Source organism: Peromyscus eremicus, chromosome 3 (assembly GCF_949786415.1).
Source record: "Peromyscus eremicus chromosome 3, PerEre_H2_v1, whole genome shotgun sequence".
In the NCBI taxonomy this organism is placed as follows: Eukaryota; Metazoa; Chordata; class Mammalia; order Rodentia; family Cricetidae; genus Peromyscus; species Peromyscus eremicus.
The window spans coordinates 39,882,076-39,901,810 of NC_081418.1; the positions used below are offsets into that span (position 1 = coordinate 39,882,076).

Here is a 19,735-nt window from a genome sequence, read left to right on the forward strand (position 1 = left end):
CCCTTTCCTTCTTGAATCTCTGTAAGAGAGATAGAAGTACTAGTGGAAGAGGAAAGAGGAGACTCTCACATCCATGGAGCCTTATAGCTGCAGCTGTTCCCTCCCCCTGTGCCTAGTCTGCCCTATTAGCCCAAGACCATGGTGCGCCAACCTATCATGTATCTGATGATCCATTCACCCGCCACGCAGCCCCTGCTCATCACCTGCCAAGAGCCTCTACTTGACTTAGTTAAGTCTCATTTGCGATCACGCCAATCCATCCTGTGTGTCTCTTGGTTTCCTCTTCTGATGAGCAAGGAGAAATGTGATTAGACAAGCTCTACCATTCCTTTCAGATCTAACATCCTGCACTTTCTTAAACATGACCATCTTTCACAAAGCTACATGTGTTTATATAGTCCAGGTTTCCAGGTCATGCCTTTTTCCTCTGTAAGATGTGCTTTGCACAACTCTAAGCCGTGTGATGAAAGTTGCTCGTTGCTCATAGCCAGTCTCATCCTAAAGTTTCTGTTCTTCCCTGCCTCCTCACACTCATATGACCCATTGGTCATCTGCCTTTCCGTGTGCATCATTTGGAGCTGGAATGAGCAAGAAGATAGACTGCATAGGCAGTATGACTCATAACAGGGTACAAAATCCACTCTGGTTGGTGACCGGGCTGGTTCCCTCCACCCCTTGGCCAAGTTGGTCACTACAACTGTGAAGATCACAGAGTTATCTCTCTGACTTGCACACATCCAGATATGACCTGAGTCATGAGTGGGATAGGGCTTCTAACATAAGTGATGAATGGGAAGGCAACCATGTATCTCCAAAGGATGGCCCACTAATTACTGAAAACCCTGTTCCCTTCCACACCTGGGGGACTCACTGGCTACCAGCATCCACAAATATTGGCAGGATGGCGGACAGTTCACCAGAATAGCTCACCAAAAGACTGTACCACTCTCTGCTATTACCTATCAGGCATGCATATCTTGGGTTTTATTCGCCCTAGACACTGAGTGCTAGCTTGAAGGATTGAATCATTTCAAAATGCTTTCTCCTTTTCACACACTAAAGCCTAAGTATCAGAGAGAGGACAAAATTCTGCTAAGAACTTTACTATAATCATAAAAGGTCATTTTTTTTTAATTCTTTAAGATCTAAAAGTGGAGGTGCCTTTCCTCCTACTCAGCCTCCAAGTGCAAGGACATCATCATGATGAGAAGCATATTGTTCATCAGAGTAAGACCCGAGGCCCTAAGTTTGGGTTTGCACTTGAACCTTAGCAATTGCCACAGCCTATATACATTCTCCTTTTCTCAGGGGTCTTCCTGCTAAAGAAGGGAAGTCACTGATGGGACCAGGTCTAGGTCCCTAACTCCTCTAACCACTGAAGGAGGCTATTATACCTGAAGTCAGTTCTAGCCACACTCCTCGAGACCAAAGGGAACAAAGCCCATCCACTAATGTGTCTAGGAACGCAGCCCCCAGGGCAGGTGGAGAGCAAGGCCAGGAAAAATGAATCTTTCCCTCTGAAGGCACGAGATCAGTGCTGTGTAGTCTCTTGTACATTCATTCGTTTATTTATCAGACACCATATACTAGGCTAGAAAAATTCTCAGGGCATAAAAAACAAAAACTGGGGTATGAAACGTGATTTTGAGGGATTTGCTGATAGACTCACCAAAGAACCAAGCATCCAGGCATGCATGTGAGGGTTGTCTTAATTAGATTAGGTTCTGGGCATGCCTGTGAGAGACTGTACCGACTAGGTTATTGAGGTAGGAAGAGCCACCCTCAATGTGGGTGATGTTTGAAGAGTGTGTGAAAAGGAGAAAGCTAGCTGAACTCCAGCATCCCTCTTCCCATGCTTCCTGACTGGGGTGCAATGTGACCCATGGCCCTCTCCTGCCTCTGTGACTTCTCTGTCATGATGGACCACAACCTGTAACTATGAGCCAAAAGGAAGTCTTCCTTCCTTAACTTGCTTTTGTCTATATACTTTATCATAGCACCAGAGAAGTAACTAATCCAGGAGCCAAGACAGAAGTCTACTGAAAACAGACAAGAGCCACATGTGGTGGCACATACCTCCAGTCCCAGGACTTGCTATGGGTTTGACGCTAGCCAGGGTATGTAGAAAAACTCTGTCTCAGTAAATAAATAAACATTTTTGGGGAAAAAACATCAGGCTTGGTGGTGCATGCTTATAATCCCATCACTCAGGAGATGGAGGCAAGATCAGGAGTTCAAAGTCATCCTTGGCTACTTAAAAAGTTCTAGACCAGCCTGACTTATCTGAGATGCTGTCTTAGGAAACAAAACCAAGGAGAAAGAAAGAAAGAAAGAAAGAAAGAAAGAAAGAAAGAAAGAAAGAAAGAAAGAAAGAAAGAAAGAAAGAAAGAAAGAAAGAAAGAGAAAGAAACGAAGGAAGGAAGGAAGGAAGGAAGGAAGGAAGGAAGGAAGGAAGGAAGGAAGGAAGGAAGGGAAAAAAAGAAGGAATGGAGGGAGGGAAGGAGGGAAGGAGGAAGGAAGAAGAAAAGAAAGTTCCCTTTGTGTTGAAAGGTCAACATGAACAAAACACTAAGGACTTCGAGAATGAAAGCACTGAGCATCTCTGGGGATCAGAAAAGTCAGTATGTGGGGATCAGCATTTCAGCTGAGTTTTAAAGGATAGGGTCATACTTGGAAGCTTGAAGTGTAGAAAAGGACATCAAAGGAGAGAGTGTATCTAGGATCCTACATTGGAAATTTTTCTAATTAACCTGTAGGTGATCTAGAAACTCAAAATCACCACCAAATTAGTTTGGCCCCAGACTCATCTCACATCCCATCTGGCTGAGGCTCTCTGTGGGAAGACATTCCAGAAAGACACACAGAACATGAGACCAGGATAACCACAAGGACCTGAGATAGCCTATTCTCAGTGCTCATCATTGGGGTCCGACTGCTGTTAAACTAGAGGTAAAACAGGGGGTCCACTCAAACCCCCCAGAACACAGTGACCTTAAACAGCCTCAGTTAATATAAAATGCATCTGCATGAAGAACTCATGTTCCTGTAAAGCAGTGTGTTCAGATTTGTTCTCTTGAATACAAGAAAGATACCTATTGGTCTCTTGGCAGAGGACCACAGGGATGGACAGATCTGCCTTGGATTGGAGCTGGTCTCCTTGCTCAAGTCAAAGGATAAGGTTTTCCTTTATGGGGGTTCCCTTCGGTGTCCCCTATATCAGCCTTCTCACCACCATGATCAAAATATTTGACATAGTTAAGATTTATTTTGGTTCACGGTTTCAAGGGGTTTGGTCCATGGTCACTTGGCCATGTGCACTTGTTCAGAACACCCTGGCAACAAGAGCACATAGCAGAGCACAGCTGTTCACAGGAAGCAGAGAAAAGAGACTACAGAGGGGCCAGGGAAAGACAGAACCCCCAAGGATATGCCCGTAACCTACTTCCTAAAAATAGGAGCCATCTCCTAACTGTTACCACCTCCTTACGTCATATTAGGACTCCCCCACCAGATGAGTCTATTCAGTAAGCCCATGCCTCTGTGACCCAACTGTCTCTAGAAACACCATTGCAGACATGCCCTGTCATGTGCCTTATGAATCTCCTAAACATCACGGCACTGTCTGTCAGCTGTCCAATATTTAAATTACCCAAGAGATAGGGGTTCCCCAGAAAAACAGAATGACACTACTCACGTTCACGTTTGAATCTATGTCATAATTTACTTTTTTTTCCTACTTCTGTGTCATAAAAGACGCAAAGGTAATTTATTTGGGAATGAATAATTACATTCTTCACACAGATAGCCAGGGAGTCCTATGGCATGGGGGCCTCTGGCACATTGAAAGTGGGTGGGATGCAACACACATATGGCTAATGTGTTGCAGAAACACAAGGGGACCTGCTGTTCAGAAGTGGGGTTTCACATCCTTGAGGTGATTTTGAGTGCTCTTCATGACTTAGATCACAGGTCAACCTCCAGATGGAGTTTACATGGGGTCACTTTGTCAGCTCAAAACTGAAGATGAAATCACTTCAGACATTCTGTGTGTGTGTGTGTGTGTGTGTGTGTGTGTGTGCGTGCACGCGCGCCCTCATGGGTGTGTGTATGTGCACATGTGTTCATGTTTAGGTTGGCCTGAATTGAATGCCCAAGACGGATGCTCTGACCTCTCACTTACTGTGTAGTATGGATCAGACTGCCCCACTGTTCTTGGCTTCATTTTCCACCTATCTAGTAGATAGCTCTTGGCCATTAGAAAGGGTGGTGTCAGCATTCATAAGAAATTACAAGCAGAAGGCTGTGTGTCTATTTGTTTGTAGAGAAAGAAATGTAGCATATAGACCAAACTACATAGTTATGTGGCCCAGTCTGGCCCTGAACTCAATTTTCCAGTGTTGAGATTACAGAGGTGTGTAATCTCCTTTGGGCATAATCTGAGGCTGGATTCCAAGATTAGACTTCTTTCCCTGCTTTGTTTATCTTCCTGGCCTTTAAGTATAGAATGTAGCAAGTAGGGGTGTGTGTGGGTGTGTGTGTGTGTAACTACATTATCCCTTTTATTTCAGTCTTGGTACAGGTAGATTTCCACTCAGAATTCTTTTTTCTTCGTTATATTAAAGGTCTGGTGCCCTGTTCTCTTACCTTTTTCATTGTTGAGAAGTCAGCTGTCATTCAAACGTAAGTCCACCAGAGAGACTGGCCCCTCTCGATGGCCATTTCCTCTACCTTCTGCACAAGTCACATCTTTTATCCTTGGTGCTCTGAAATCTATGTCATAATTTTCAAAGTGATCCCACATAAAACTCAACTCTAAATAGATCAAAGACCTTAACATGAATGAAACCAGATATCCCAAAACTGTTAGTGGAAAAAGTAGGGAGTGTGCTTCAACTAAGAGACAGACACAGGTAAAGACTTTGTGAATAGGGTCTGGGAGCAGAAGAGCAAGATCAACAGCCAACAAATGGGATCTCATGGAACTAAAAACCTCTGTACAGCAAGGAAGCTGTCAATCAGGCCCATAGGATGGGAGAAAATCTTTATCAACTCCACCCCTGACAGAGGTTTAGTGTCTACAATATACAAGGAACTCAAAAAAAAAAAAAAAAAATGAACAAGAAAACAGAAGAGCCTAATGTTTAAAGTGGGCTATAAAGAAGGAATAGAAATGCTCAGTAAACACTTTTTAAAAATTGTTCAACATTGAGCTGGGCATGGTGGCATATGCTTTTCATTTCAGCACTGAGGAGGTAGAGACAGGAGGATCTCTGTGATTTCAAGGACAGCGTGGACTACATAATGAGTTCCAGGACAGCCAAGGCTACATAGAGAGATCCTGTCTTTAAAAAAAATAAATCATTCAGCATCCTTAGTCACCAGGGCTCAGGGAACAAGGCTCAGGAGAGGGCAGGAACAATTGAAGAGCTGCAAGACAGGGAGACTTAAGTCTGTGAAACGCCACCTTCTAGGCACAGCACAGCTACTACAATCATGAACTCCTAGTGGTTAGTTACTGGCGCCAGGCTTGCACAAGACCGGCCCTGCTGACAGTTAGCCATAGGTGAGGGAGGTAAGGACACTACTTACTGCTGAGCTATGACAGACTCCAGGAGGCATGGAATCGTTGTTTTCTGATATAAGCATATCCAGTTCCACCTACAGCTGGGCCCAGGAGATCTAGTGGAGTTTCAAACCCAGGTTCACACCGATGGCCCTGGTTAAACTCAGTGGGTCACAAAACAAAACCAAGTCATGAATGCAGGTAAAAGATATTCATGGAAGAGGGACTGGTGGCGGGGCGTGGAGGGGGGGTGCACAGAGAGAGCTAGGGGGGCATGACCAGAATGAATCATATACATGTGAATCTGCCAAAGAACAAAATTAATTTTTAAAAAATGGAGAAAGGGAGAAGGAATGGAGTCCAGACCTTAGTCTTAAAAGCCAGCACCAGGACTATCACTGTGAAACCCAGCACTGGGCGAAGCCCCACAAGCCCAGGTTAAAGCCTGTGAACTGAACTGAGCAGCCAGCACGGCCTTAGCCCGGCAACCACTGCTCCTTCATCCTCTCCAAGCTGTGATGCAGGAAGCAGCGGGCAGAGCAAGACAGCATCCGCTTAGAGCAGGTGCGAAAGCTAGCACAGGGCTGTTGTCCTGAAGCTTAACCAGGCCTGCCAGAGTTCGATCCAGAACCCGATGAAAACGGAAAGACACACACGCACACGCACACGCACACGCGCACACACACACACACACACACACACACACACACGCACACAAGATCCAGAACCCGATTAAAACAGAAAGCCACACACACACACACACACACACACACACACACACAAGATCCAGAACCCGAATAAAACGGAAAGACACACACACACACACACACACACACACACACACTAAGATCCAGAACCTGATTAAAAGGGAAAGTCACACATACACACACGCACGCACACACACTAAGATCCAGAACCGGATTAAAACCGGAAAGCCACACACACACACACACACACACACACACACACACACACACACTAAGATCCAGAACCCAATTAAAAAACGGAAAGACACACACACACACACACACACACACACACACACACACACTAAGATCCAGAACCTGATTAAAACGGAAAGTCACACACACACACAAAGATCCAGAACCTGATTAAAATGGAAAGTCACATACACACACACACACACACACACACACACACACACACGTGCACCAGTGCTCACAGATGAGCCAATAGACCAATGCTGGCATGGAAAGATGGATTCATTTCAACCTACATCATTGCTAGCTGTGGAGTGGGCCTGAAGAACCCCTTCAGAGTGTATAGGTCCCTGGAACTGAGAGGCTATGATACAATCCAGTTTACCGCCAGTCTTGGTGGCCAAGGGGTTATCACTATCATCCAGCCCCAAACCTGGGGGAATAAAAGCTGTTCTAAGCCCAGTGTTCACAGATTAAACCCCTCCAAACCTGTCCTAGGACCTGGCAAGGATGGGACTCACAGGACAGACTCCTGTTTGTGCCTACATAATCACAAGATGTGGTATAGGCTCTGATATACAGGGTTTCTCTGTGTAACAGTCCTGGCTGTCCTGGAACTAACTCTGTAGACCAGGCTGGCCTTGAACTCACAGAGATCTGCCTGCTTCTGCCTCCCAAATGCTGAGATTAAAGGTGTGCACTACCACTTGGTGCTAAAAACCTGTAAAATAAAAAACACAAACAAAAACAAAGAAAGACTCTTAACTTAAAACCTGAAATGGGCCAGGCGGTGGTGGCACTCACCTTTAATCCCAGCACTTGGGAGGCAGAGGCGGGCGGATCTCTGTGAGTTCGAGGCCAGCCTGGTCTCCAAAGCAAGTTCCAGGACCCTGTCTTGGGGGAAAAAAAAAAAAACCCCACCTGAAATGCTTTAAGGCAAACAGGGAAAGTACTTCGGGATATAGTTATTGACAAGATCTTTTTAACTAGAACCCCAACAGCACAGGAAAGAACCATAAGAATTGGCAAATGAGAGTACAAATTAAAATGCTTCTGAACAGCAAAAGAAACTATCAACAGAGTGAAAAGACAGCCTACAGAAAGGGAGAAAATCTTTGCCAGCTACACTTAAGACAAGATATGTAGAATATTATGCATCAAGAACTTGCTGAGGATTCCAGTGGAAGAGGGAGGGGTGAGGGAGGAGGACTTGCAGCTGTGGCAAAAATGAGTAACTTTCATTATATAAATGTGTGAAGTGGACAAACGAAAAAATTTTAAGCACAGCAAATACTAGTTCTGGAAAAGCAACTGTAGCTATGGGTCTTTCTATCATTTCCAGAAGCACCTAGAAATAACAGCAATCACAGGATATCCTACATTTAGAGGGAGCAAGGTAAAGAAATGAAGGAAGTCTATTATTAAAGAAATGAAGGAAGTCGTGATATCCTGAGATAACTTTGCAGGGAATCATGAATCCTGATTTAAGCATTCAGAGAAGGGAAGCTTCTTTAAGCATAAAGAAGCATTCTTAAACAGATTACTTCTAGAGTATGAAGCAGTAATTATGGAAGCATCAAGCCCACACACTAAACCCATTAGAAAACTTTTTCCATTGCAGCTGCGCGCATGCGCGCGCACACACACACACACACACACACACACACACACATACAACCCCAAGCTAAGAAATTTGTTATATGTGAGGCAGTTAAAACCCTGAGGTATTCCTCCCTGGAGTCAAGCTCGTGGACTGACATAATGAAATACGGATTTGAGCTCAGAGATCAGTATAAGGAACTATGTATATAGCTTTTTCATTCACCATTTACATTCACACTCTACTTGTGTCCAGATGTAGAGACATCACCATTAAGGAAACACAGCTCAAGTCATTCAGGTTTAATGACCATTGGTATTACCATAAAGATAAGACTTCTGTTCCATTCAAGTCTGCTCACATAGATAATCGGGTTACCTCCACCCATCCAAAACATTGTTAACCAAAGCCAACCAAACCTTCACAAAACAGATCTCAGTAATAAAAATAGCAAAAAGATATATATTAATGGTCAAACATTGGTCTTTCAGGTCCAAAGGTCTTCATAACCACGAAGGGCAGACTAAGCAGAGAAAAGAATTGGGCAACTGATACTGCTTTTTGACCCAAGTTTTCTGAGAGCTATCTTTCCTTAAAAGAATGGAATTAACCTTTGCCAAGACCCACAGGGCAGAAAGTATGTCAGCTGAACTTGGCTTTTCCTGTGAGGGTCATAACGGTCTTTTGGAATCTGCAGCAGATTACCTTCTCTTTCCTGTCCCGGCAAAAGCAAGCACAGCTGGGAACAAATCGTGGCAGGAATTCCTTGTACCCAAGGGGGCCGCTGGCTTACTGTCTGAACACCCTGAAAGAAGCTAGGGTCTCATTTCTTAATACAAGTTCAATGTTGATGGAAAGACAGTAAAGTCATTCACTTAGACTCTTGGGCTGACCTTAGGCAGATGGCTTAAGCAAGAGATGTTATTTTAATCCTGTCCTGGCCCAAATCAGATCACTTGGGAAATCTCTAAGCTCACATCAGTGCTCAGGACCCTCTCTAGGATGGTCACCAGTGGTGGGCTGGTTCCTGGAACCAGGGTTCCAAGTTCAGGGATGAACTCACTATTCCACAGCCCTTTGGACAAACGGTTACTATTTCTAATTTACTGGTCTCTTTCTAGCTTGATTTTATGTCCCCAGAAAAATTAGGACAAAAGTGGGCCCGACTCTGACTGACAAGGAATACACACACAGTTGTTGTGTATGTTCCAAAGTCAGCTGAACTCCTCTGGGAGTCACATTTACTCCTAGCTCGGAGCTAGGAGCATAACAAAGCATCTTATTTCTAAAGATTCTCACCGCTTCCCTAACTTGCACCTCTTAGCCGCAGCCTCTCTCCCTAACCTACTCCACACACACACACACCACCAGAAGACGCTGTCTCAACACTTGCAGTGTCCCTAGAGCCCAAGGATAATGTTGCATTAATGGCACTTGGCAGAAAATCCCACCCTAGTTTGAACTGCTCTGAGTTCAACACAGTGAAGAAATACATGAGAATTCGAGAGAAGAGGCAGCAGAAATCCGAGCCTGCCCTTCCCACATAAGAGGCACAGAGACTTCAGGAGTTGGGAGAAGGTATCATCTCTTGCCAGAAGGCCACCAGCTCCCACCACTCGGGAGCCGCTTTATCTCCTGTTTCTCCTCGGGACTGAAGTGTAAGATCGTGAGGATGGCGGTGAGCGTCTGCTGGCGGCCCAGGCTGTCTGGCAAGGTGAGGAAGCGGTAGATGATGTTCTTGAGATACTCCAGGTTGGCTCCTTCCCTGCTCTGGTCCCTCATGTTCTTCTCGATGTGGCTCTGCAGGGCTCCGACCTCCTCTCGGTGCCGCTCCTCCTCTTCCAGCAGCCGCTCCCGCAGCTGGTGGGTCTCCACCTCCAGCCTGTGCTTCTGCTTCCTCAGGGATGTGATCTCCACCTCCTTTCGGGCCAACTGCTCAGCATAAAGGAAGAAAGTGGGCTCACTGGCCGCAGCGAGCTGCAGGGCTTGGGTCAGGCTTTCCGAGGACGCTGTGTCGGCCGCGTCCCCAAGACCTCCACCACCCACACCACCCACACCACCCACTCCACCCACAGGGCTTCTGCGTCCCGGCAACCCAGAGGACAAGGCCACAGAGCGCAGTTGCTCCAGCTCCAAGTCCTTCTCAGCCAGCACAGCCAGGGCCCGGTCCCGCTGCTTATGCAGCTCCTCCTCCAGTTTGAGTGTGCGGTCCCTGAAGTCCAGCTGGCTGTGTTCCAGCTCCTGCCGGTGGAGCTGCTGCAGCCGGGCCAGCTCCTGCTTCCAGTGCTCGGCCTCCTGCTGGTGCTGGCTTTCAAGCTCCTCACAGGACAGCCGCAGGGAGATATACTTCTCCTTCAGCTCAGCGAGCTGCTCCTGCGCTGCCTCCAGCTCCTTCGCCAGGTTCCCATCTTTGGTGCTCTTGCTCTTAAGCACGACCTGGGCTCTCATCTTGTAACGCTCAAACTCCTCCTTCAGCTGCCTCAGCTCCTGTTGGTAGTAGAGCGCAGTAGCCTTTTCCCCGTCAGCAGCCTCAGAGCTGGGCACTATCTCAGGGTCACAGAGCTTCTCCACATCCAGGGTCACCTGGCTTTTCCTAGCTGCGACCTGCAGGAGTCTCTTGAGCTTCTCCATCTTATCCTTCAAGACATTGACATCCAGATTGGATTCATCCCCGTGGCTGTCGAGCAAGGGCCGGCTAGAGGCGGCAAGGGCCAGTGTTTTGTTCTCCAGGTCCAGCTGCACAATCCGCTCCTTCAGCTTCTGGATGGCCAGCTGGTCTTTCTGTTTGGCTTTCTCGTAGGTGCCCAGCAGTTCAGACACCTCAGCGATTTGATGTTCCAGGGCTGCTACCCTTTGCTCTTCGACCTGGGACTGCTGGCGAAGCTGGTCCTCCGCAAGGGCTGTCTGCAAAGCAAAGGACAGGTGACAGTGCATCCAGGGAAGTCACAAAACCCTAGGGTCACCAGGGTGTGGAGGCGCAAGGCAGAGGAGTGAAGGGTCACGGATGAGGGTGGCCTGGAACCACAGGGAACTGGGATTGTCTCTTGTTGTTGTTTCCTTTTTTTTCCCCCGAGACAGGGTTTCTCTGTGTAACCGCTCTGGCTGTCCTGGAACTCTCTTTGTAGCCAAGGCTGGCCTCAAACTCACAGAGATCCGCCTGCCTCTGCCTCCCGAGTGCTGGGATTAAAGGTGTGTGCCACCAATGCCAGGCTGGGAACTGGGGATTTTTAACTGAAGTTCCTTTGTATATGTGCTACTTCTATGATAGTTTTCCATTTTTTCATTGAGCTTGAATACAAAGTACGTTCCTGCTAAAGGTGTACTTCCCAAGTTATTTAAAGAAGTTATGTAACATTCTTTCCCTTTCCCAACATTCCTGGAAATTCAAAACCAAGTTGGATTCCTCTCTACATTGGGGAAAAAAAAAAAAAAAAAAACCACTATGAAACAGTCATTTTCTAAAACTGCAAACCTTGGCCAAAGACATACACAAGACATTTTTTTTTTTCTGGGAAAATCCCCTTTGCTTCCTTCAGTCCTTCTACCTATAAGCACACACTTTTCAAGATACACATCTTTTCACTACATGGCTGTCCCAATATTGTCTCAAACAGCACAACTGGTAAGGCGCCAGCATCCAGAGGCCTAGATAAGGCTATCTGGCTTAGACCCAGAAATACTCAGAAACTCCTCTTCCTGTTGTGAGGACACTACACGAAACAAGATTTCCTAGGGCTCACAGGTGGAATTTTTCAGTTGGCATCAAACATCAGAGTGCATGATGGGAATGTGGAACCAGATTGCAAACCCAGAACTCGAGAGGCTAAAAAGCACCAGGCAATCCTTGACAAGAGCAACACGCTATCTTAGGTGGGAAGAAGGGTGCCTTTAATGCCAGCACTTGGCAGGGAAAAGCAGGCAGTTCTCTGTGAGTTCAAGGCCAGACTGGATTACACGGTGAGACCCTGCCTTATGAAACATACACACACAGAGACAGAGACAGAGACAGAGGCAGAGACAGAGACAGAGAGACAGAGAGAGATCTATTCTAATGGACAAAAGAAAAAGAATAAAATCCTAATATTTCCTAGGTAAGTTAAAACGATTGCTTGAAGGATACGAGAATAATTACCTTCCTCATTTCTTGCTGCAACTGAGCCTGGAAATGGCTTTTAAGACGGGCCGCCTCTTGCTGAAGCTCTTGCAGCCGGGGGTCTGGTCGGTTCTTCTCATCTCGAATGGCTTGCAGCTCACCTTTCAGTTCCTCTACCTCACGGGTCAGCTGCTTGGTCTGCAGTTCAAACCCTTCTCTCTGATCAGCTGCATACGCCCGCCCGGCCAGGGCTTCCCTGGTCTCTTCTAACCGAAGTTCCAGGTCCTGGCGCTGAGTCCGTTCCTCCTGCAACAGCTTCTGTAGTTCACGCAGCATCATGGCATGGTCGCTCTGCTCCTGGGCACGATCATGCTGCTGTGTGATCAGCCGGGCTTTGGTTTCTGCTATCTGCTCCTGCAACCCCTTCAGTTCTCCCTCCAGACGGTCCCTCTCTTCGTCTGCCTTTTTATTGGCATCCTCTAAGTCCTGTTTCATCTTCTTCTTGTCCGCCAGGTAAGATGCCTCCATGCGGGACTTTTCCTGGGTGACTGTGGCCAAGGAGCTGGTCAAAGTAGCCAACTGAGTCTTCAGCTGATGTAGTCTTTTGTCCATCTCACTACCTGCAGACGGCCCATCCCCACTGCTACTACTAACGCCACTCTCTGACCCACTGGCCTCTTCGGCCTTTGCAGGGAGTGGTCCACGGGCCATTCTGTCATCTTCGACCCCGAACTCACCCTTGATACTCGTGAGACTGGCTGTAGTATCCAAGCTAGTGGCCGTTCCGGTGCTATCCTCACTGTGAGTGGAGCACCGATCATCCACAGAGTCAGGAAACGTGAGGCCTGGAGGCTGCGCACCTGCAAGGCCTACATCCGCCTCGTGGGATACCGACAGTACCTTGATGCTGGCCTCCAGGGCCTCTTTCTCCTTCAGCAGACTTTTGTAGGCGCGGACCACATCCTTGAGCCTTGCCTGGTACTGGAGAAGCTGCTTTTTCTGTGTCTCTATGGTCTCCAGCAGGTCTTTTTTGCTTGGGCCGCCCCCGAAATTCATCCCAAACTTCTCCATGGGGGTTCTGGAGTGGGTTGCTCCACGTCAGCGTTCTGGCAGCCCTGGACAGAGCAGCAATAACATCTAGAAGTGAAGCGGAGAGGACCGTCTGGCCGCAGGGCGCACCCCCAGCTGTCCGGGCGGGTTGAGGGGCCGCGGTGGCCAAGCAAAAGCGTTGCAGAGCCTGGCGGAAGGTGGAAGCCGGTTCCAACCTGGGGGCGGGGCAACGCTGGCCCCGCAGAAGCGCTCAGCCACGGCTCTCCAATACCGGCCCAGGGGCCGCTCCGCCCCAGCCGCTCCGCTGGCCACCGCAACCCAGGCCCGCCCACCTCGGCCCAGGATCGGCCCAGGGTTCACACTAAGCTCGGGTCCATCACGATTTCCTAACAACCCTGGCCGCCGACACAGCAGCGCTTCCGGGTCCACTGGAAGTGACGGCGGCCAAACGCCACAGACCCCGCCTCCAGTGTGCGCGAGGTGGGCGGGGCTTCCGCCGCCAGGGAGTGGGGACGGCCTGGAGAGGGAGTACCCCGCCGGGAGAGTTGGGAAAAGCAAAGTCCAGAACACCTGAGCGGTGGTTGGGAGAAGATGCCTGACTTGGCCCTCAAACTACCACCAGCGAGCGACAGGGGGCGACGTCGCACTGCGTTTGCCCCCAAATCCCCGGTTGAAAGAAGCATACAACTATTTGGGGCAAGGTGCAACATGTCCCTAAAAAGCTACAGGGCTCATACTAGGAAAACTAGGCCAGCACCTAGCGAACATAAACCATAATGGTTCCCTTCCTTAGTTCTGCTTTTAGAGGGGCACGACATAAGGTCCCTCTTTAATAACAGCATATGCTAGGGGTCTCACAAGAGTTTTTGCTTTTCAGTCTTTGCAAAATTCTGTTCAGAGGATATCATTAGCACCAATTTACAGTTGTGGGAACATACAGTACAGAAGGGTAACTTGTCCAGTGTCACTCAGTTACTAAGTTTAGGAATACTATCTCAGTCCACTTCTCAACATATTAAGTGCTATGCCAGATGGCACCCCTAAAGAAACATGGCCTTGCCCCCAAGAAACCTGTAACAGCAAGGAACCAGACGCGCAAACAAGTAGATCCTTTCCTCACACTAGCATGTATGGGTGTAGTCGAATGGTATAAAAGAGATGGAGCCCCTGTCTAAAGGAAGAGCAGAGACTCTTAGGGAAAGCATTTTGGGGTTTGAAGAATGAGTAAAGACTGCCAAGTAAATTCCGATGTGGGAAACTAGTATCAAGGAAAGTGGAAAAGTTTGCAAGGACCAAGAATCATTCCTAAGCAGTAGCCTAGGGCGTGGGAGAGGAGCGGATACTGATGAGGCTGGAACAAAGGGCAGGACCCCACTTAAAGGCATTTAGATTTCATCCTGGGTGACAAGACACTAAACGATTTCAATTGCAAGAGGACTCCATCGAGACTCTCGTGGGGCCTGTAAGACGGCTCAGCAGTAAAGGTACCTTCCACCAAGCCCAATGACCTGACCTGAGTTCTATCAGGAGAACCCACATGTCGAAGGAGAGAACATATTCCCACAGGTTGTCCTCTGACTTCTACACACCCCCACGCACAAACTCGAAATACCAGTGGGGAGGGCCTAAAAAACAAAAAAAGGCGCCCGTGACATTGTGAAGGTACCAAGGGGGCAGGAAGCCTGTGAGGAGTCTCATAAAAAGAGAGATAATAGTGAAATAGGGATGAAGAAAGTATTTCTGTTTTAAGAATCTACTCGGGAGGCCAAGGCAGCTGCATCTCTGTGAGTTCGAGATTAGGCTGGTCTACATAGCAAGTTCCAGGCCACCCAAGGCTACATAGACGTAGTGGGCATCTCAAAACAAAAGAGAAGATGCTACTCTGAGAACCTTTTCAACGTATTTTTCGTCCCTGCCAGAGCCTTCTTAGGAATGGAAGTCTATGACTGAAGAATAAAGCAAAAATCCTGCAGTCTTCGAAGACCCAGAACAATTCCCTTCCCAATCTCTGAGGCCCGGGCAAGGCTGCCAGGCCTCGCTAGACTTCAGTTCTTCCGCAAACGCGCCAGGGGGCGGGGCCGAGGCGGGCCCGGAGGGGCGGGGCCACGTGACGTCGGGCGGGCCCGGACGCGCGGAGGCGGAGGCGGCGGCGGCGGCGGCGGCGCCTCCTCCTTCTGCTGTTGCGCCCCATCCCCCCGCGGCCGGCCGGCTCCAGCCCTCACCCCGCGTCCCTGCCCGCACCCCCGCCCCGGGCCCCACCATGGGCCTCACGGTGTCCGCGCTCTTTTCGCGGATCTTCGGGAAGAAGCAGATGCGGATCCTCATGGGTGAGGCAGATCGAGCGCGCGGCCCGGATGGGGCGCCGGCCCCGCCGCAGCCCTCCCGCCCCCGCGTCCCTCCAGCCCCGCTCACCTGGTACCCTGACCCCGAGACACCCCTCCACCAAAGCCTCTGGGGTTGCGCTCCTGTGCAGGCCAGGATCTGCGGCGTCGGCCCCGGGCCTGAAACCCGGAGCTGGGGCCTGGGTGGGGTGACGCTTCCTCCGCCCCAGCCTGGCTGCTAAAGAAGGGAGGATTCCGCCCTTGGAAACGACTTTTCAAAGGAACGCGGCCTTCCTCCTGGGCCCCTCACCTCCCAAGCCCCTCTCGCCCCTCGGCCACTTGAGGGGCAGGAGTTGGCACTCGCCACCCAGACTGTCCTCAAGGCCCGGAAGGTGGAGAACAGCTCGCACCTGGAGGCTCTCCCGCTCTCCGCCCCCATCACCATCAGCTGGCCAGTCCTCTCCCTTTCCCTGGTCTCTAGGGGGCTCCCTCGCTCCCGTCTCCATTCTGTGCCCCTCTCCGTTGCAGTTGGCTTGGATGCTGCTGGCAAGACTACCATCCTGTACAAACTGAAGTTGGGGGAGATTGTCACCACCATCCCCACCATAGGTGAGTCCAGGACCGAGGCAAGGGTTTGCGAGAATGTCGCGTCGGGCCATCTCCGGGTCTGCTCGCAGTTCTGCTGAGGCCCTTATCTGTTCCTGACCCTGACACCAGATACAGCTACTTGAGAAGTGGGTCACGGTATCTCTATGTGCCTGCTGGTGCCTGAGGCGTGGACCATAAGCCTAGCGTATCTGTTGACCTCCGGTCCTTCTGGATTCTATTCCCTTTGGCCTTGGTCATTGCCCTCTGGGTTTGTGTGCCTGTAGAGATCTGCATGGGTTTTTTGTTTTGTTTTGGTTTGGTTTTGTGCTATTTTTCAAGACAGGGTCTCTCTGTGTGGCTTTGGCTGTCCTGGATCTCACTCTGTAGACCAGGCTGGCCTCCAACTCACCTAGATCCTTCAGCCTCTGCCTCTTGAGTGCTGGGATTAAAGTCGTTCGCCACCACAGCCCGGCTGATCCGAGTGGTTTTAGTGAGTTCCTTAAGGGACTTTTTTTTTTTTTCTCTCTCTCTCTCTCCTTAAAAAAAAAAATCTGCAGGCTTCAATGTGGAAACAGTGGAATATAAGAACATCTGTTTCACAGTCTGGGATGTCGGAGGCCAGGACAAAATTCGGCCTCTGTGGCGGCACTATTTCCAGAACACTCAGGTGGAGTGGAGATGGAGGGTGGAGGGCAGCCCCTGGGAGAGGGTTCCAAGGACCAGGACTGAACTGCTGGCTGAGCCCTGGGCCCTCACCGCGCTCCCCTTTGCTTAGCTAGGTTTTACTCCTTAAGAACTCACCCTCATCTTATTCCAGGAAGCAGGGTTCTAGGACCACGCTGTCTCATGTAGCTCTCAAACAGAACATCTTTTACCTTGCTTCCTCTATCTTTGTGGTGGTCCCTGAAGACCCTCAATAGAAAGCTACTAGATGAGAAAGATTGGTACAAGTGAATTAGAGAGTAGGCCAGGCTAGGGCTGGCCATAGGTGGGAGTGAGCCCTCCTGCTTCCCTTCTTCCTGCCCAGGGCCTCATCTTTGTGGTAGACAGTAATGACCGAGAGCGGGTCCAGGAGTCTGCTGATGAACTCCAGAAGATGGTGAGTATCCGGATCTGGGAACTGGGCCCTTGGCTTGGGGACAGCGTTCTCTGGGGTGGTATGGAAGTCCAGTACTCTGGGCAGGGAATGTGAGGTTTTCTTTGTGGTCCTGGGTAAATTGCATCTCACCCAGTTTGAACAGGTCTTTTTCATTTAAATACTTTTCTAAGTCTAAGGAGTTGGGGAGGGGTTACGTATGGTAAAGAGAAACAGCCTCTCACATTTCTTGGTGTTTTGGGGGTTTTTTTGTTTGTTTTTTGGGGTTTTTTTTGGAATTTTTGTCATTTTCACTTAGAGCCAAGTTCTTAAATTAGAAGGCTTTCTGGAGGTAAATTTTAGGGGTTTGCTTATAACTGTCTTGTGTTCAGCAATGAAGTGCACAGTACACCGTTGTTCCTACCAAGAACCTGGCAGGTAGAAAAGGGAACTCCCCTGCAATGTAGTCAGCAGGGAGCCTAGGACTCCTTGGAACCGTGGGTCCCGTCCCGTCTCCCACCCTCTCAGCTGCAGGAGGATGAGCTCCGGGATGCTGTGCTGCTAGTGTTTGCCAACAAGCAGGACATGCCCAACGCCATGCCTGTGAGCGAGCTGACAGACAAGCTGGGGCTTCAGCACTTGCGTAGCCGCACGGTAAGGGTCTTGTCCCCTTTGCGCTGGGTCCAGCCTTTCCTCGGGAGCCCAGGCTGGACCGAGGTGTAAAGGTACCCCCTTTGCTTCCCCGGTGCTGATTTATTGTTTCTTCCTTCCTACAGTGGTACGTCCAGGCTACCTGTGCCACCCAAGGCACAGGCCTGTACGACGGGCTGGACTGGCTGTCCCACGAGCTGTCAAAGCGTTAGCCAGCCAGGGGCAGGCCCCTGCTGCCCGGAAGCTCCCGCGTGCATCCCGGGGTGACCAGACTCCCGGACTCCTCAGGCAGTGCCCTTCTTTCCCACTCTTCCTCCCCACAGACAGGCCTCTGCTCCTGCTCCTGCCTGCATGTTCTCTCTTGTCGTTGGAGCCCAGAGCCTTGCTCTCCGGGCGCAGAGGGCTCTGCTCTCCTGCCTGCTGGGACCTGTGGAAGGGCTTCCTGGCCAGGGCCCCCTCTTCCGGGGGAGGAGCAGGGATCTGGATTGGATTTCATTTTGGTTTTTTTTGGGTTTTTTTCTGTTTTGGGTGTACCCTTGGGGCCAGGTTTGGGGGGAGGAAACTGAGGGCTCCGGGTGGTGCTATGCCGTGGAACTGGATGTTGAGTAATAAATTTGCTGTGGTTTGTACCCGGCGTTGTCTGTAGCCTGGAAGTTGGGAAGCTGAGTTCCTCTGGGTACAAAAAGACGATGTGGGAGAGGCTCAAAGCCGCTGAAGTTGTGAGGTCAACACACATAAGCCCTTTTCTTCCTCAGCTTCTCCCTGTAGTGTTTTCAGGGGAGGAAGTGCATTTCTTCCTCAGTTCTGAGGAATGTTGTTTAAGGGGGTGAATCCACCTTTCTCATTCCACAAATCACAGAGTCTGCTTCCTATCTCTTATCTAGCTACTTAGCCGTTCTTCATGGTAGCTTTGTACACAGGGGAGAAATGGACATTAAAAAGATAGGTCCCAAGACACTCTTAAGAAAAATGATCGATCTGGTCCGAAGCCTTCCCCAACAACATGCGTGTTTAAAATTACCCGGAGGATTCCACACTGGGCAGCATCTATGGCCTTATTTGACAGAACACGGGTGGTGCCTTTGCTGGGAACCACTGGGAAGACCCCATCTATGCAGAATCAAGAAGGACATGTAAAAGACCAGGGCTCTGGGCTATTCCACAAGCAAGACTGCCTGTTTCCCTGTGGATCCCAACAAAGTTTAAACAAGACCTGTGGCCCCGCCATTTCTTTTCATAATTTCAGTTTGTCTAGGTTCTAGGCTAAGCTTTTCCTCCCTGAGCTTTGCAGGAAGTGATCCAGCAGAGCCTTTGGGGGTTAGGGGTGTGGCTGGTATCCTTTCCGGCAGATCTGGCTTTCTGCCCAGCCAGTTCACCTGTAACACAGCTGAGGTTGCTGAAGCCCAGTGCTGAAATTCCCTGCACCTAGGCCGTGCTTTGTGAGCCTTTAAAGTCAGAAGAGCAATTTCATCCTCAGTGGTTATGTGTCCATTTCCCTCACCTTCGCTGCAAAGTAATTTCCAAAACAGCTTGACCTTGTCTTCCCAAGATCCCTAAAGACGAATAGATTTAAAAAAAAAAAAGAAAGAAAAAAAAAAAGAAAAAGAAAAAGGAAAGGAAGGAAGGAAGGAAGGAAACTTGAGCCAGAGAGCCAAGCAGAACCCCCTTGTTAAGGAAACAGGTTGATTCCTAGCTTGTTAATAAGAAAGGGAGGGATGGGCCCAAAGCCACAGTTTGCAGTACTGATTCCCAGCTTAATCCTACCTCATTGCTTGGAGTCCAGAGCTCTGGACCCACTTCCTTTGGCCCATGGATTGATGCTACCAGGCCAGTGCCCTTTCCCCACTGTGGTG

General features: G+C 49.4%; 2 protein-coding genes across 3 annotated transcripts; one reads left to right on the top strand and one right to left on the bottom strand.

Annotated features, from left to right (window-relative positions):
• Positions 1 to 9,672: 9,672 nt before the first annotated feature.
• On the bottom strand, positions 9,673 to 19,720 carry Gcc1 (GRIP and coiled-coil domain containing 1). Of its 2 annotated transcripts, XM_059257451.1 has the most exons (3): positions 19,647 to 19,720; positions 12,237 to 13,334; positions 9,673 to 11,008 (listed from the first exon to the last, which is right to left on the bottom strand). In XM_059257451.1, exons 2-3 carry the CDS (start codon positions 13,266 to 13,268, stop codon positions 9,686 to 9,688), a joined length of 2,355 nt encoding a protein of 784 aa, XP_059113434.1. In that variant the 5' UTR covers positions 13,269 to 13,334; positions 19,647 to 19,720; the 3' UTR covers positions 9,673 to 9,685. The 2 variants fall into 2 exon arrangements, with proteins under 2 accessions (XP_059113434.1, XP_059113433.1); XM_059257450.1 differs by lacking the exon at positions 19,647 to 19,720 and having other exon boundaries at positions 12,237 to 13,729.
• Arf5 (ADP ribosylation factor 5) lies at positions 15,406 to 18,511 on the top strand. Its single transcript, XM_059257455.1, has 6 exons — positions 15,406 to 15,574; positions 16,097 to 16,177; positions 16,714 to 16,823; positions 17,184 to 17,255; positions 17,760 to 17,885; positions 18,008 to 18,511. The coding sequence occupies exons 1-6, from the start codon at positions 15,508 to 15,510 to the stop codon at positions 18,092 to 18,094; spliced, it is 543 nt and encodes a 180-aa protein (XP_059113438.1). The 5' UTR covers positions 15,406 to 15,507; the 3' UTR covers positions 18,095 to 18,511.
• Positions 19,721 to 19,735: the final 15 nt, after the last annotated feature.

What these genes read in the sequence shown, in the direction of transcription:
- Gcc1 (XM_059257451.1), bottom strand. Translation starts at nt 13,268, where the DNA reads ATGGAGAAGTTTGGGATGAATTTCGGGGGCGGCCCAAGCAAAAAAGAC. An exon ending in TGCAGCAAGAAATGAGGAAG is followed by an intron (nt 11,009 to 12,236) that starts GTAATTATTCTC and finishes TTTGCTTTGCAG; the next exon opens with ACAGCCCTTGCGGAGGACCA.
- Arf5 (XM_059257455.1), top strand. Translation starts at nt 15,508, where the DNA reads ATGGGCCTCACGGTGTCCGCGCTCTTTTCGCGGATCTTCGGGAAGAAG. An exon ending in GCAGATGCGGATCCTCATGG is followed by an intron (nt 15,575 to 16,096) that starts GTGAGGCAGATC and finishes TCTCCGTTGCAG; the next exon opens with TTGGCTTGGATGCTGCTGGC. An exon ending in AGCACTTGCGTAGCCGCACG is followed by an intron (nt 17,886 to 18,007) that starts GTAAGGGTCTTG and finishes TCCTTCCTACAG; the next exon opens with TGGTACGTCCAGGCTACCTG.